The following is a 15,780-nucleotide window of genomic DNA, read 5'->3' on the forward strand; positions in this document are numbered from 1 at the left end:
TCCAAAACACAGCACAAACATTGAGTGGTGGGAAAAAATGCTTGCATCTGCCACTTTGTTCTGCCAGTGCTGTACATCTCACTCTCAATGGAAAACCAACACAGGTTCCCAGCATGTTAAGCTCAGGACACAAATGCTGTCCATCACTTCAATCCAAAAGCCAGAGATGACAAGAACCCATTCCAAACTGACCTGGGAGTAGAAGGTTGAAGCTGTGCGTGGGCTGCGAACAAAGTCCATAAAGAAGGCCCCATCCTGAAGGCATCAGAGGAAGTAGGCCCATTAATGGCAACAGCAACAGGAACAAGGAGTTCAAGAAAAGCAAATAAAAGGTTGTGCAAGTATGAAATGACCACAGAGAGAAAGTATGAGGAGAATGCAAATCCCAGACCCAGAAGGTCAGATGCAGCAGAATGCACAGCATCAGGAATTACTCACACACATCTTTACTTTCTCTCTCTGTAACAAGACATTGCTTTTCCTTGGCACAGATGCATTCCCAAAAATTTTAAACCCACACTGATCAGAAGCCAATAGAAACTGCAGCCTTCCCTCCATACTTCAAAGGAGAAAGTCTTGAGCTCTGAAGTATGGGGGCTTCCATCCCAAATACAAAACTGAAATACAGAAACCACAAGTGTAATGACAAATATCCAAAGAAGGACAGGGTTTTTTTTCTACTCTTTAGACATTCAAATGATAAACAGGGAGAGGCAAAGGAGCTCTTTTCAGGAAGCATCCTCTTCCTCTTACATGCAGGTCTGGTATGGTGCAAAGGAAAGGGAAGAAAAACTCATCACAAAGATCCCTCCAACACTGTGTTTAATACTTCATGCAAAATTCAACAGACACTGCCTGTGCTATGCTCCTGCCTACTGACAAACCCCAGTGAGTTTATCCCCAGCTGCTATTCAAAGATGTGTCACGATTCTCTTATCACACAAGACAATGTAGTGGAACTCATCTAGATTTTCATTCCCTATTTGCAATTCTTTATTCTGTTCCCTTGGCAAAATATTTTTGTCTAGCCTGCAGTTAAGATGATGCTTACCTTGGTACATACATATAAAACAGTTTCTGGGAAGAATCAACGCCAGGGTTACCTGACTGGCAATTCACATTGTGCAGAGCCAAGTGCCCTGGATCCATAAAGGCAAAGACTTCCCAAACAGATCAAGTGGGTTAAACCTCACTGGGTTAAATCAAGTGGGGGAACTCACTGGGTTAAAACCACAGTGTTGCCCAGGAACTGGCTCAAGTGACTTGTCAATTCTACTCTGAAACAAAGTGATGCAAAGCCAGTGGCTCAGTTTTCATCTGGAATAACTCAAGCACTGAAGGGCATCCTAGAAAAGCACTTGCTCCCTTGGCTGCTGGCAGAGCTCACAGCTGTGATAATTTGTCACTTCTCTGGTTGCAAGTGTGTGGAAAGGCAGAGCTCCCTGTGCTGAGGAGCCCTGCAGGGGCTGTGACACGAGGCACACACTGGCTGCTGTTCCCAAGTGAGCACAAGGCTGCCTGCCCACTGGCATCTTGCCAACGGGCATAAGCCATCAATTAGGAGATTGCAATTGCTTATCTCCCAGTCCCTGTGTGTAAATATTTACAGGAGTGTTTACTGCTGCAGCATGAAAGGCCTTCAATTGATAACACACTCTTCCAGAGTCTCCAGTCAGCCTTCCAGAGAGGCTTTTGAACATTACTTTTAACAATGGCATTTTTTGGCAGCACAAAATCTGCTGGTTTGGTCCCAGCACACACCTGTGCCACTCTAGGGAAGCCCACTTGCCCTCTTGTCCCCTCTGCCACACACAACAGGCCATAACATTCTTCTCTCCTGTTTCTCACATGGAATTTTCACCAGTTTTACTGGTGGAGAGGGACATTTAAGATTTCTGTATTTAAAGAGAGAAGCTGATTTTTCAAAATGGTAGAAGAGAAGCATGCAAAGCCTGAATTATTATGTGGAAGTTTGCACACACACCTCGAGTCAGTTTGAGCACCTGCTGTTTCCAGGCCTAGCACATCCTGCTCCAGACTCTCATCTCTGCTCTCCAAACACAGATATTATGAGAAAGTGTCTAGTACTAAGATGATCACAGTTGCTCTATCACTTCAACTTTCAATATCTAAGGTCTCCAGGATAACACAATACTTGTTCCTGGTGGTGGCACAAAACAGTGGATGTAGAAACATTAGATGCTTAGAGAAAAATGCTGAAAGAAGTGGTTGATAGTGGTGAATCTGAGAACTTTTTCTTTACAACATTTGAGCTGTTGAACCCAAACACAGGTCACATTCAAGTCCTCTACCTTTATTCAGTTCCTTGTTACTTCAGTTGAAAGACCTTCATGTCAGAACACAGAAAAATAATCAAATATTTCTGGTTGGACTTGGAGGCAGAGTTCCTGCTCTCCTGGGTCTCACAGGTCAGTTGGCAGAAAGGCTGAGGGATAGAACAGTCTTTTCTTTAAGTGCCTCAAGAGAGTTCCAGGAAGATCACTTTCTCCAGCCTGGAGTCCAGCCAGTGAAGGAATGACAGCTAAATCACTTCTCAGGAACACACCCCCTCCTCTGAACAGAGGCAAGAGACTCAAGTTCCTGCTGTTAAAATCCCACTCAGTGTTCACACTGTCACAAGCTAGAGGTTGATTTTGCTCTCCAAGGCAGCCTGCACACAGATGCACATAGCTCTGCACTGCTACACCCAACAGCCAAGCCATGACTGAAATGAAATGTGCTACCAGCAAAGGAAATGCACTAATTAGCAAACAGCACTTAGATCAGCGAAATGCTGAGACAGCATCCCAGGGATTCCACACCATTGTCACTCTCACAGAACTGAATTCCTCTGCCCTTGCACACAAAGGCCAGCACAGGAGCAGTCCTTCCTGGATTAGAGTAAAATGTGGTGTGATGTAGCCAAGTGCTCAGAGAAATAATCTTTGATTATTTGAGGAACTCTTATGTAGAAAGAGCAGCTAAAGAAAGCCCAGGGAGCCCTTACCTTCCGAGGGCTGTCCATATAGGTGGGTGTGATAGCAATGCTCCCACTCTCTGAAGGCTGGCCAGAGCTCTTCCCAGAAAGCATTGCTGCTTGCTGCTCCCCCAGGGTCCTAAAAGAAAAGGAAGGAATACAGAGTTTATTCAAACAGACTTTGTGTCAGCTTCCCCCCAGGGGCAACTGTTGCAGAGGGGTACTGCTGTATTTTCAGATATTTGCTTTCCCACACCCTGAGGCACAGATCCAACATTCCAAAAGTACCTTTTACCCCCACAAACAACATGGACCCTTGATCTCAGTTTTATTATACATGTGTAATACTAATATAGCATTAAAAATAGTTATCTCTTATGTATTTAACACAATATAAGGTAAGGTTCCCCAGATGTGCTTTAGCCAGCCCAGGTGCAATATGCAGGAAGGATGTTCTTGGCTCTTCACACAGCCTGTAGAGACTCACTTCTGACTGGCTTCCATCTGCAGCAGAGCTGAGAGTGCTGAGGTTCCTTTTTTCCCAATGGGAGGTCCAGACTGCTCCAGGGAGTGAGTGGGAATTGGACCAGCAATCTGCAGGCCTTTCATGGCAGACCCTTTCTAACAAAGAAAAAATGGAAGCACAGACTTAGTCAGGCTAGGCTTAACTAGCAAGCAAGAACACAACACTTCATGTCAGCAGGGCTTTACCAAGCACATTTTAAAAAAGGAGTCAAACCACTGGTACACAAGAAGTGGAACAGCCTAGTGTCTTTTGTGGATGTTATTCTGAAAATAAAATGTCTATTTTTCTATGGAAAAGGTGAATTTGCTTCAAAATAAATTACCCCATTTGCAGTGAGAATGGGAACAGGATTTAATACACACTAGCCAGTTTCTCTTCAGCCTATTGAAACTGTTTACCAAAAAATTCACTCACATATTTCTCTTTTCCCAATCCTTCTCCTGAATCTGCAGCACAGAACCAATCCAGGTTACCTCAGATTAACTACCTCAGGCCCCTTTGGATGAACTGTCTGCATCACAAGGCAGAGTGGTGCACCCAGGCTAAGCCCACCTGCAGCACCAAGCAGAGCACACCTGCAAAGGGGAGGCATCAGGCTCCTGGGTAACAAAAGACTGGCCATAGTATAAAACAGAGCAGTGGCAGGACAAGATGGTGCAGAAGAGCCTGACTTGTCCCTGAGCCTGGGTGCAGCCACAGCAGCACAGGATGCTCATCCCAGGGACATTTCCTCAAGCTGTTGAAGGAAATAGCTCTGTTTCCTCTCCCAAAACATCACTTCTGTGATGCAAAACGAGCACATGAAGCCCCACTGTCTGAAAGCTGACACAGCACAGGCTCAGCAGTGTCCTTTAGGGATGGATGACATGATGACAGGGACAGGGGCATTGTGCCCAACCTGCCCAGGGTGCACTCGGGTGTAGCCATGATATTTTCTGAAAAATCCTTTCCTTAGGATTTTTTCTCCTGAGAAGTTGAGAGGCCTCAGGAACAAAATGTAAACAACTATTATCTGCTGCTGTGGAATGCAACAGATGGATCTGTGATTGGCTTCATGTGGTTGTTGCTATATAATGGTCAATCACAGCCTGGCTGTCTGGACTGCCTCAGTCAGTCACAAGCCTTTGTTATCATTCCTTTTCTATCCTTAGCTAGCCTTCTGATGAAATCCTTTCTTCTATTCTTTTAGTAGAGTTTTAATATAATATACATCATAAAAATAACAAATCAAGCCTTCTGAAGCATGGAGTCAGGATGAGGGAAGAGCCGAGGATCTAAGAGCCCAGCGAACAGTGCCATGTCTCCCTGCTAACGCCTCATCCGCGGCCCAGGGCACACCCAGCCCCACGGGACTCACTCGGATCATTCGATCGGAGCGGTGGCGGCGGCGGATGCGGTTCAAGCCCTCCACGAAGCGGATGAAGCCATCGAGGAGCTGCCACTCCTCCTCGTCCGAGCGGGGCTTGTCGCCGTACACGTCGCAGTGCGCCTCCCCCTCCATGATGCGCTTGGTGGCGCTGATGCAGGCGGGCAGCAGCAGGAACCGCGTCCTCCAGAACTTCAGCGACTCAATAAGGCTGCGGCAACGTGGAAGGCAGGACAGAGGTCAGCATCTTCCTGGGAAGGGTTTTCCAGAATCTAAAGTATAAATCTTTATACCTGCTGCACATTTCAGCGACCACCCTCACTGCTGTCCCTGACACATGACGAGTACACATGCAAAGGAATGGTCAGCAATTTGAATATGACTGGCAACAAGGCTATCCTCAGTAATTGCCACACAGAGATATGCTTTCTTTTCTGTAAAAGATAGGCCCCAAAAGCTTTTTCTCTAAAAATATGCAAGCAAAAAGGAATTTTCAAGGTGCATATTAGCGTAGGAGGTATTTTGACTGAGACCTGAAAAGAAAAGATGATAAAGACTGGTTGTGTGGAGAGAAGATATCAAAAAAGCTATTGATACTAGTGGAGATATTGCACATTTCTGGTAAGTACTTGCTCCACAGCTTAGGAGTAGGATTGCATGTCAAGCCCAGCACACAAGCAAACCTGCAACAGCTTCAAAATAAATGGAAGTTTTGAGTCAGATCAGTAAGAAGCCAAGAAAAGCATCTGTGTGGTACAAAATGCTATCTTATTTCTTTGCATTTGTAGCAGAGGAAAAAAGAAGTTCATGCTGAATTTTGAGATCAAGAGTCTGTATCAAAGGTCAGATTAAGCAGCAGCAACACAGAGCAAGGTTCCCACAAGGCAACAGCTGCTGGAAGCTGACAGTGAAAGCAGGCCAGATAATCTCCCTGGAGTACTGAGCATTCGTGGGTTGAACTTGATGATGAAATTTTAGGTCAAAAAGAAAAGAGGCAATTAGGACACAGAACAGTCTGGATGGAAAAGAAGCTCTCACCTGAAATCCTCAGAGCCAGCAGAGCAGATATACTGATCCAAGTAATTCCACTTGTACTCTTCTAGTCTCTCATGGGAAAATTCTACCCAGCAAGAGACAAATTCAGAGTCAGAGTGTGAGGGGCACAAGCTGTAGGTATAGTTTATCTGAGCAGATTCATATGGATACCTGAAAGATCAAACACAAGCATTAAGCTCAGTATTGATACTGATGCTTCTTTTTCTCCTAAAAATAAAGAAGGTGTTTTTTCAAGCAAGCACAGAGCTGGAGAATAATGTTCCTCTGAACACTGACAGCAAACTGCTCAAGCAGAGAGATACTCACTTTGGCAGGTACCGAGTCACAGTAATTATTTTGTCTTTTAAGGTGACTTTGTGGAAAGTACGGCCCATGCTCAGCCAGTACTGATCCTCTTCCTCAGGTCTATTTCTTGACACAAGACCTGGTTGTAAAAAGCAAAACCCTTTCAGCTTACTGCAGTGTCACAGACATATTTTATGAAAAATCTTTTGCTATGATCTTTCCTCCTGAGAAGCTGAGAGGCCTCAGAAACAAAATATAAAAATAATTATCTGCTGCTGTGGAATGCAACAAGTGCATCTTTGATTGGTCTCGTGTGGTTGTGTTTAATTAATGGCCAATCACAGTCAGCTGTCTCAGACTCTCTGGCTGGTCACAAGATTTTATTATCATTCCTTTCTATTCCTTTCAAGCCTTCTGATGAAATCCTTTCTTCTATTCTTTTAGTATAGTTTTAGTATATCATTTTCTTTTAATATAATATATATCATAAAAGAACAAATCAGCCTTCTGAAACATGGAGTCAAGATTCTCACCTCTTCCCTCATCCTGGGACCCCTGTGAACACCACCACACTGCAGTACTCAGAACTTCATCAACAAACTGTGCCTATAGGAAAAGACTCCAGAACTGGAGTCCAGAAGTGGGCTTCTGATCTCAGCACAAGCTAAAACCCAGCTTTTAGGCCACATTTTAGGGAGCAGCTTTTTGTCTTAGGGTTAAGATGTACTGATATCATAAGCAAAGAAGAGCACTTGGGATTCCTACACCACCCATTCAAAACTTCCCTGGGCAGAACCACCAAAGAACAGCCAACATAAAGTGTTGAGCAGCTGGTGGATGTGCCTAATTTGAGGTTACTGGGGCTGGCAGAAGAGCAAAGCCTGACTCGTCAGGGCCAGGTCACTCACCTCTGCTGTAGAGGGGACTGCTGCTGAGCGGGGGCGGCACGGCCGGGGCCGGCTTCTGCGGCTTGGACTGCACAATGATCTGATAGCCCTGCATGAGGCGCTGACAAATGAACTCCTCAAACACCTGCTGGGCTGTCATCTGCACTCCTTCCTCATCCCTCCTGGACACAAAGGTTAAGCAGAGCAGAATAAGGAAGCTGACCACACTCCTATTCTTAGCTCTGCTCTGGAGCCCTGTGCTTTGGAGCACCTGCCTGTGGGAGCAGGAGGGAAAAGGGGCACTTTTGACACAGGGTGATGAGCTGTCTGGCAATATTTACTGCTGTCTTTGAAAGCAGTTTGGCAACCAGTAACACATTTGCCTACAGCACTTGTGAAACAATAAACTCCCCAAAGATGACTTTTCCAGCACTTTGCAGGCAGCCTCAGTGCAGTTTGTACATGTTCAGGAGAGCTCAGAATGCCAGTGGGCAGCAATGCTCCAGCCTCCCCCACAGTGGGAAGTGGAGAGCAGGGAGGGGTCAGAGAACACATTCATCTTAGTGCAGCTCCTGCTCTGAACTTTACCTTCCTACTGACATTTCTTTAAGGTGTTTCTTCATTAATCCTATTACTTCCTATGTATTTCAACCACCCTCATTAATACTTTTGTTTTGCTCCCATAAAGTAGCAACAGAAGCAGGTTTTTTGATGTCTTACAAGTTATGGAAAGACTGAAAAAATTTAAGATAATGAGACTGCTTCAGTAAAAATCAAACTAACCCTATGAAAGAATAGCTACCCAAGACCTCTGGAGACAAGCAGAGAAGTTCTATTTGTCCAACTAATTCTGTTTTTCAACAAGATTCTTTAAACTAAATATCCTTTAGAGTGAGGATAAGCACCTTAAATACTGTGTCCACATGCATTTGCTCATTTAGTGTTTTCAAAACACTTGCTAGAAAGTAGATTAACAGATAGCTTGAATATTTTGATCAAAACACAACAGAAAAGAAACATAAAAATTTGTATCCAAACAATTTCTAACATAAAATCTATGGAGCACACAATACTGTCAGGTATGGTGTCAGAAAAGGTCCAAAGCTATCACTGGAAAAAAAAAGAAGTATTCTGCTGCTCTGTTAACAATTCTTGTGCTCCAGACTGCAAGGCAAGATGTATCCTATTACCATCTGTATGGCAGTTGTCTTTTATCAAGTGGGCAGTTTGCCTTATCTCTCTGAGTGACCAAAATCACTCCTCCCTGGGGAGGGGACATCTGCTGATAAAAGCTATTGAATGTCACTGCATGGCTGATAAGAACTACAGCATCCCATTGGGAGATGTGAGCCCAGAGGGAGGAGCCAAGTATTGCTACCTGGATATAATCTGGAGATTCTGGAACACCAGCACGGCTTCTCCACTGGATTTCCCAGAGGAACAGCAGCTGCCTCTTCTTCCACTGGATTTTCAGAGGAACACTGCACCTTTCTACAGGACCCCCTTGCTCCAACAGAACCACGCCTGACACTGCAGGAGGGCTGCAGCCACAATTCCAATTGGACTGCTACCAACACCCTGACCCACAGGGTGTCAGGTTGGGTTCTGACTCTGTCAGTGTTGTTTTCATTTACTGTATTGTCTATTTTATCTTTTTATTTTCTTCCCTATTAAAGAACTGTTATTTCCTTCTCCCATAATTTTTGTTGCCTAAGAGCCCCTTATTTTTAAATTTATAGCAATTTGGAGGGGTGGGGAGGGTTTACATTCTCCATTTCAGGGGAGGCTCCTGCCTTCCTTAGCAGGCACCAGTCTTTCCAAACCAAGACAACTTGGTGATCCTCTTCCATCACTTGCTCCTTAAGCACAGGAGGTACAGAGGAGGTGCTGGCCAAACCTGTCCATGTCAGCCTCGGGCAGCAGGTCGTAGCAGCCCTCGGTGTAGTCGTTCTGCAGGCTCTGGCGGTCGGGGAAGTAATCGGTGGTGAGGGGCAGGCAGGCAGGGGTGGTCAGGGACTTCCAGTCCACTCCAACTGTACAACAGAAGCCTGGCACTATGGGGGGAGCAGACAGCGTCAGAACTGCCTCGTTGTGTCATGGGGGAACACAAGGGGGGCACATGGGGTCACCCGTGCAGAAACAGGGTGCAGAGCAGGATGAAAGGAGTGCATGAAGAGGAGAGTTAAAGAGTGAGAGACAAAAAACAGTTGGCATAAAGTCAACAGGGACAAAAAGGGGTGTGGAATGGGAAGGGAAAAAGAAAATAGGATGGGAAGAAGGGAGGGAGAGAAAGAGACAGAGTTTGTTAAACAATGCAGTGCACATGCTGATTCAATCCCATCATGCAAAAGGCATTCCAAGTTAATACATTTCATTTCCTCTTGATTGAAAGCTAGAGCTGACATAGCCACTGCTCTTCCAAAATTACAGCAAGTCAGGTGCAGTTACTGATTATTAATAACCAGATCAACATTCCAAGTCTGAACAAGAAAATCAGACCAGTTTTGCATCCTAGACAACTGCAGAAGGAGCTGGAGAGGAGGAGAGAAAGAATGACAGACCAGCCTCTTTCTGGAATAGTACAGCAGCAGAAAAGGGAGTATTTCCACAGTTATAAAAACAGAAGATATATCCAGAGGGGTGGGAAGACCAGAAAAATAGTAACTTGGGAAGCAATCTTTTCCCACACCCTTTCCTAGAGTTATGCTGCAGTTTTGAGATTACAGGGATGTAAAACTAGACATTAAAAAGGAAAAGCTAACTAGATTATACCAAATCATCAGCTCATTACATTATGACCATTCACACTACTGCATTACATTCTGACCCAATTCAAACAATCTGTATCACCTACTGATGCTTAACTTCTTGTCATAAAGCTCTTACAGACAGAAATTTATTTACTATCAAACTGTTAACACCAATGGCAGGAACACTGCACAATAAAGTAATACATGACAGACTGCTATAAAGAAAATGCTTTCTTAAGCAGTGACACCCTGGTTTCTCTACGAAGTGAAGGCAGATACTTCTCAGTAAATGGTACCAAATTCAGAAACTGACTGTACTAATTCTACTTCAACAAGCTGGTACCAAACAAACTTTTCATACCGAGAGGCAGATAAGAGTTCAGCAGCTTTAGCTTTTTGCAGAATAGTGTCTGGTAAGGAAAGAATTTCAGCTGTAACACAACAAACAGCTTCACATGTTCTTAAGAACTACGGAACTGCAACCACAGTGAGACAGCACAGGCAGATCCTGCAAATTACTGCAGGCCAAAATAAACCTCTGCCAAAAGCCAAGGAGGCTCCTCAGTTTCTTGCCTACCACCTCCTGATGCCTCTATATATGTACATGCCCTTTCCCTCCCCATCTTCCCACCTATGCAAACTCTCTTCCAAACCTTTCTCCTGCTTACTTGGATCTGGAGAATTAGAGACAGCATCTTCCAAGGAATCCTTGTTCTGAGTTTTGAGGTTCACCCCTACAAGAAAGAAATGGTTTTTATTTTAAGCCATTACGCACTTGTCTTGAATTTCAAATAAAAATAAATCAAAAGTGTGATGATGTTTTAAGATACAGAATTTCTCTGCATGGAAAATCCCAGGGTTCTGCACAGCAGAAAAAACCACTAAGCCAATTAATGAGGAAAAAATACATCTTGGATCAAATTTGAACATCTCACTAGAAGTGCTCAACAGCTAAAACCCAAACAAAACTCTCCACCCCAAAATAGTGAAACATCTTGAAAAGTAGATGCTATAAGCTCCTATAAACAGCTGGTGTGGCACATGAGAGAAAGAGAGTTGCTAAGGAGACAAGAAAAACTGCTGCCTTCAAAGCCTTTTATCAAAATAAAAATTTCAGTAAGCCTCCAAACATTTAAAAGGAACTATTGTTTAAAACGAGCTTAGGTGGATTTACCCAGGACCATTGCTGTTCCCCTGTAAGAGAAAGGGTGGATATTTGCTACGTGATGATGCCAGTAACCCGCAGGGGAAGCTGGCTCTGAGTGGCCTTCACCTTCCACCAGCTCCTCCTGCCATCTGCCATCCACACCGGGAACTGCAACTGCAGGATTTCCTTCTCTGAGCTACCACCTCCATCTGCGGGGCAGCAGCGACAACGTCCAGAGGCCCAAGGGAAATAGATGGGAATTAGATGGGATCGTTTTTCACTCTGAAGCCTGTGATGCACCAAACCATGCTGCAGGCAGCAGAGGAGAGCCAGACTCAATAAGAAATTTCTGGAAATTGCAAGAAACAAAACTGTCCCCCAGAGTGCTTCATTTCCTAGGTGACTCAAACCATAAGGGAGAACTCTCAGTCCAATCACTGAGTACCCAGTGTGGCCCCTATAGATAGGTGAGGGTCTACAGACACAAAGAAATTCCATAAATGCAAGCATGTTTATTGCCAGGACATGCTCTGCATTTACATTGTGCAAACTGCAGCCAGCTGAAATGCAGTTTAGTAATTGCAAAAACAAACAGAGCCTATCTGGAAGCCAGAAAATACTCAAAATGTAAAGCAAGAAAATTAAATGTAATCAGAAGAAATTCATAGAAGGAAGCAACAGAAAATAATTTTAAATGTTACTATGTTAATACAAGATGAGGCACAAGAAAATTAAGTCTGCTAACTTCTTTACAGCTCTGCAAGGCATAATGGAAAACAAAATTGTCTTAATCTAATGTAATTCAAAAGGGCAAATTTATTCTAAAAAAACATCTTTAAATTGGTTTTGAGAAAAGAACGTCAAATTATTTTTGTGAAAATAAGTCTTGAATGCTGTAGTCCAAAAGTTCAACTTTTTTCCATGTGCCTAACTAAAATGCATATCTACAAAAGCAGAGGGTAGGTCACAAAAAACCAGACAACACAGCAGAATGTTTAATATGTCATGTTGTTCCATTTACAGGGCTGAAAAGAAATGTTGAGAATTTTCACTAATTCAGGTGTCTGGGTAAGTTAAGGAAGATAGAGGTAATCTTCAACTGAAAGTACAGACACATCTCTCTCTAAAGGATAACAGCTTAAGGCAACCTCACAAAAAAAAAAAAGGCTTCTGAGCACCAGTGCATATTTAGCTCTTTTTTGTGTCTGAACATCACTGCTCTGAGAGCTTATTATCAGTAAACAATGAGCATCTTTCTATAACAAACCTTATAATACACACCTAGAGAAGTAGAGACACATTAAACAAAACTAAACTAAAGCCAACAAAGCAAGCCAAAGAACTACCATACACCAAGAAGTCCAAGTAAGTGCACGAACAGATCACTGTTTTCCCACTCTGGATTCCTCCTGCTTGGCCGTGCCTGTCCCCCGCGAGTCCTGCCCCATCCCCCGAGCGCTGTCCCGGCCCCGCCCCTGCCCCGTTACCTGCACCGGGGCCGGCCCCCAGCCCGTTCCCGTTCCCGAACTCCTCGGCCCCGCCGAAGCTCAGGAAGGAGCCGCCATCCCCCGGGTGCCGAGAGCTGCCGTGTCTGCAGAGAAACAAAGCAGCCTGTTCTGTACAGCCTTCCTCACTCGTGCCATCCCCAGCTTTTAGCAAAGGTACCAGCGAGCCCTCAGCCCCTCTGCCTCAGCCCAACCCGGGCTGGGAGCAAACTCTTCCCTCACTGATGTCGGCAGACATGGGACAGCACAAGGGCAGCACAGAGAAGGCCGTGACAGCATCCCATAAATCTCCTTACTGTTTGTTTGCCTCCAGCAGTAACCAAAGAACTGCCTCTGCAGGACAGCAAAGAACCAGCTACTCACATCCCCTCAGGAGAGAAATAGAGCTTAGCTGGTTATCTACAGACCTGATCTCATGGTCTGTAAACCCAACATTGAATGGCTCACCTGCCAGTTGCCTCATGGTAAGCCAGCTCCAGCAGCTCTGCAGAGGAATGTGTCAGATCCTGCTGCCCACTGCCCTGCATTTCTGCCATGTTCTGCCGGGTCTGATGATGGATCTGGATAGCTTCTCCTGAGGGACCTGCACAGGTACAATTGGATCATTGATCACCACATCTGCACTGATTCCTCACTTGCTTTTCCCCTCTTTTGCCAACAGCACAAGCAATGAGAGCTAATGGACATTATGAAAGCATGTTCACAAAATCTTCAAAACCTTGAACCTCTGCCATCTCCTCTGGAACAAGTGAAGCAAAATATTGTTTAAAACATTTTGGAGGGCCTACTTACAGGCATTACACAATTATGCAAACAATTCAGCATCAGAAAATCAACCCAAATTGTAGTTACAATTCCCTTCAACAGGGTTAGGGTTAGGTTCCCTTCAACAGGGAATTGTTCTGTACCTGTTGCTGCTTGTTTGCAAATAGAGCTATTTCCCAAAAGAGGATTGCTCAGGCCTGCACACAAATGAGTGTAGTGTGCAGAGCACTTTAATACCCCAGAGCTCTCACTGGCTCTCTTGCTGTGCTAATCCTGGACAAGGGCAAAGTCACAGCAGTCAGGTGTGCAGTGAGGCAGCTCACCCACGGGGAAGGTGTGCAGAGAGTGTGAAAAGTGTATATTATATGGCTCTACACAGATATTTACTATATGTATTTTGATGTATTGATTAGTAGTGCTGTATTAACATTTTCATAATAAATGTAGTCTTGTAATTAAAAGGCAACTTTTGTAGTTAAAAGAAGAACTATGTTAGTGGGGTTTTTTAAGAAAGGAATGAGGCACTCGCACCAGATAGCAGCCCCAGGACACCTAAATCTTTCAGAGAAAAAGAATTTATTGCCCTCTTATCAGAAGAAACGAACTTCTTCCCACCTCGAAGGTGCTATTAGGATTAGAAGGAAGAAGTTGATGATGACCAGACAGAATCTTGTATTTGAATGGAATTTATGCATCATGTATGAAGTGTATGAATATGCAACAGGCTGTTGTTTTTAAGGGTTAATCCTTTGTTAATGAGTGTCCTTTTTCGGGCTTGTGCTGCCCAGAAAAAGGTACCCGGACATCCGTAACACTTTGTCTCTATTGCTTCATATTGTCCTAATTCACATTGTCCAAATTATTATTACTCTAATTGTATTACTATTTTTATAACCATTTTATTACTATTAAACTTCTAAAATTTTAAAAACAAGTGATTGGCATTTTTCACAGGGAGGCAGCTCACCCACAGGGAAGGTGTGCAGGGAAGGTGTGCAATGAGGGAGCTCACCCACGGGGAGGGTGTGCAGGAAAGGTGTGCAGTGCAGGGAGGGAGCTCACCCACAGGGAAGGTGTGCAGGGAAGGTGTGCAATGCAGGGAGGGAGCTCACCCACAGGGAAGGTGTGCAGGGAAGGTGTGCAATAGGGAGCTCACCCACGGGGAGGTTTTGGGGGAAGGTGTGCAGGTGTGCAGGGAGGGAGCTCACCCACGGGGAAGGTGTGCAGGAAAGGTGTGCAATGCAGGGAGGGAGCTCACCCACAGGGAAGGTGTGCAGGGAAGGTGTGCAGTGCAGGGAGGGAGCTCACCCACAGGGAAGGTGTGCAGGGAAGGTGTGCAGTGCAGGGAGGGAGCTCACCCACGGGGAAGGTGTGCAGGGAAGGTGTGCAATGAGGGAGCTCACCCACGGGGAGGGTGTGCAGGGAAGGTGTGCAGTGCAGGGAGGGAGCTCACCCACGGGGAAGGTGTGCATCCAGCGCCTGCGGTTCGATGTCAGCTTCATGGGCATGCGGGACGGGGCGAAGGGGTTGATGAGGGCGCGCTGGGGCGCGTACCCGCCCGGGCGGATGTGCAGCAGCGACTCGGCGCTGCCCACGTGGAACCGCCCCGGGGCGCTGGAGTCGCGCTGCTGCGACTCCAACATGTTCTCAAGGAAATCTGCAAAACACAACCGAGCCACACAACTCAGCGTGAGATCCTGCAGGAACCAAGCACAAGAGAATTAGCTGCTCAGAGATATAAAGATTGCTCAGGGTAAGGGGAAATAAGGAGACCTAAGAAATAAGCATGAGGAGAAGCTGAAAGCAATTCGTATCCTGCCTGAAAGTTACAGTGGAAACAAGAATCCAGACAAGAAAAATCATTACTCCATCTGCCATCACAGCACTGCTGTAAACTTCTACTAAATGAATCCATTAAAGAAACCACTTGCTAAGCCAATTATGAAAGGCTACTCAGACCTTAGAGAATTCTTGAGAAATCAAAAGACTGGCATAAAAACTTCAGGATGAGTACCAAAGCCACAGCTGAGCCTTGTACACATGCCTTTTCTGTAACACTCAGACCTGAGCATTGAAATCAGGGATTACTCCCAGAAGATGTGGGACATGATCTCCACAAGATACCAGTTAGTTGTCACTATTCAGTGTGGAACAGAAGTGCAGCTATTTAGAAATAGGAGAGAAAATATACCAGATAGATAAGTAGCAATTATGCTGATTATTCTGCCCAACATGTGGAAGAGACCCAAAGAGAAGGGTCTCATTAACCATTCTACATTGTCAACTACAACATGTGAAAAACCTCAGTTTCTCTGACTCTTCCCTCCCTGCCAGTCATAATCCACACACATCCTCATCCAGTGGAACACCTTCAGCTGGGTCACACAAGTATGCTTCAAACTAAAGGAGTAAGAGAAATACCAAAGAAAGAAAAGAGTTGTATTAACTGACAGCAGGGGAAAACATGAATGGTAGATGTGATGTCAAGTACACTGTGCGAGAACAGCTCCACAGCA

General features: G+C 44.9%; 1 protein-coding gene across 1 annotated transcript in view; it reads right to left on the reverse strand.

Annotated features, from left to right (window-relative positions):
- DEPDC5 (DEP domain containing 5, GATOR1 subcomplex subunit) overlaps positions 1-15,780 on the reverse strand; it is a 43,494-nt gene that overhangs the window by 13,752 nt on the left and 13,962 nt on the right. The window contains 12 exon segments of the mRNA XM_030958893.1: positions 193-255; positions 3,008-3,116; positions 3,465-3,598; positions 4,861-5,080; positions 5,908-6,075; positions 6,232-6,349; positions 7,119-7,279; positions 8,995-9,151; positions 10,516-10,581; positions 12,482-12,585; positions 12,947-13,082; positions 14,718-14,921. Coding sequence (XP_030814753.1) covers positions 193-255; positions 3,008-3,116; positions 3,465-3,598; positions 4,861-5,080; positions 5,908-6,075; positions 6,232-6,349; positions 7,119-7,279; positions 8,995-9,151; positions 10,516-10,581; positions 12,482-12,585; positions 12,947-13,082; positions 14,718-14,921 — 1,640 coding nt within the window.

Source organism: Camarhynchus parvulus, chromosome 15, assembly GCF_901933205.1.
Source record: "Camarhynchus parvulus chromosome 15, STF_HiC, whole genome shotgun sequence".
In the NCBI taxonomy this organism is placed as follows: Eukaryota; Metazoa; Chordata; class Aves; order Passeriformes; family Thraupidae; genus Camarhynchus; species Camarhynchus parvulus.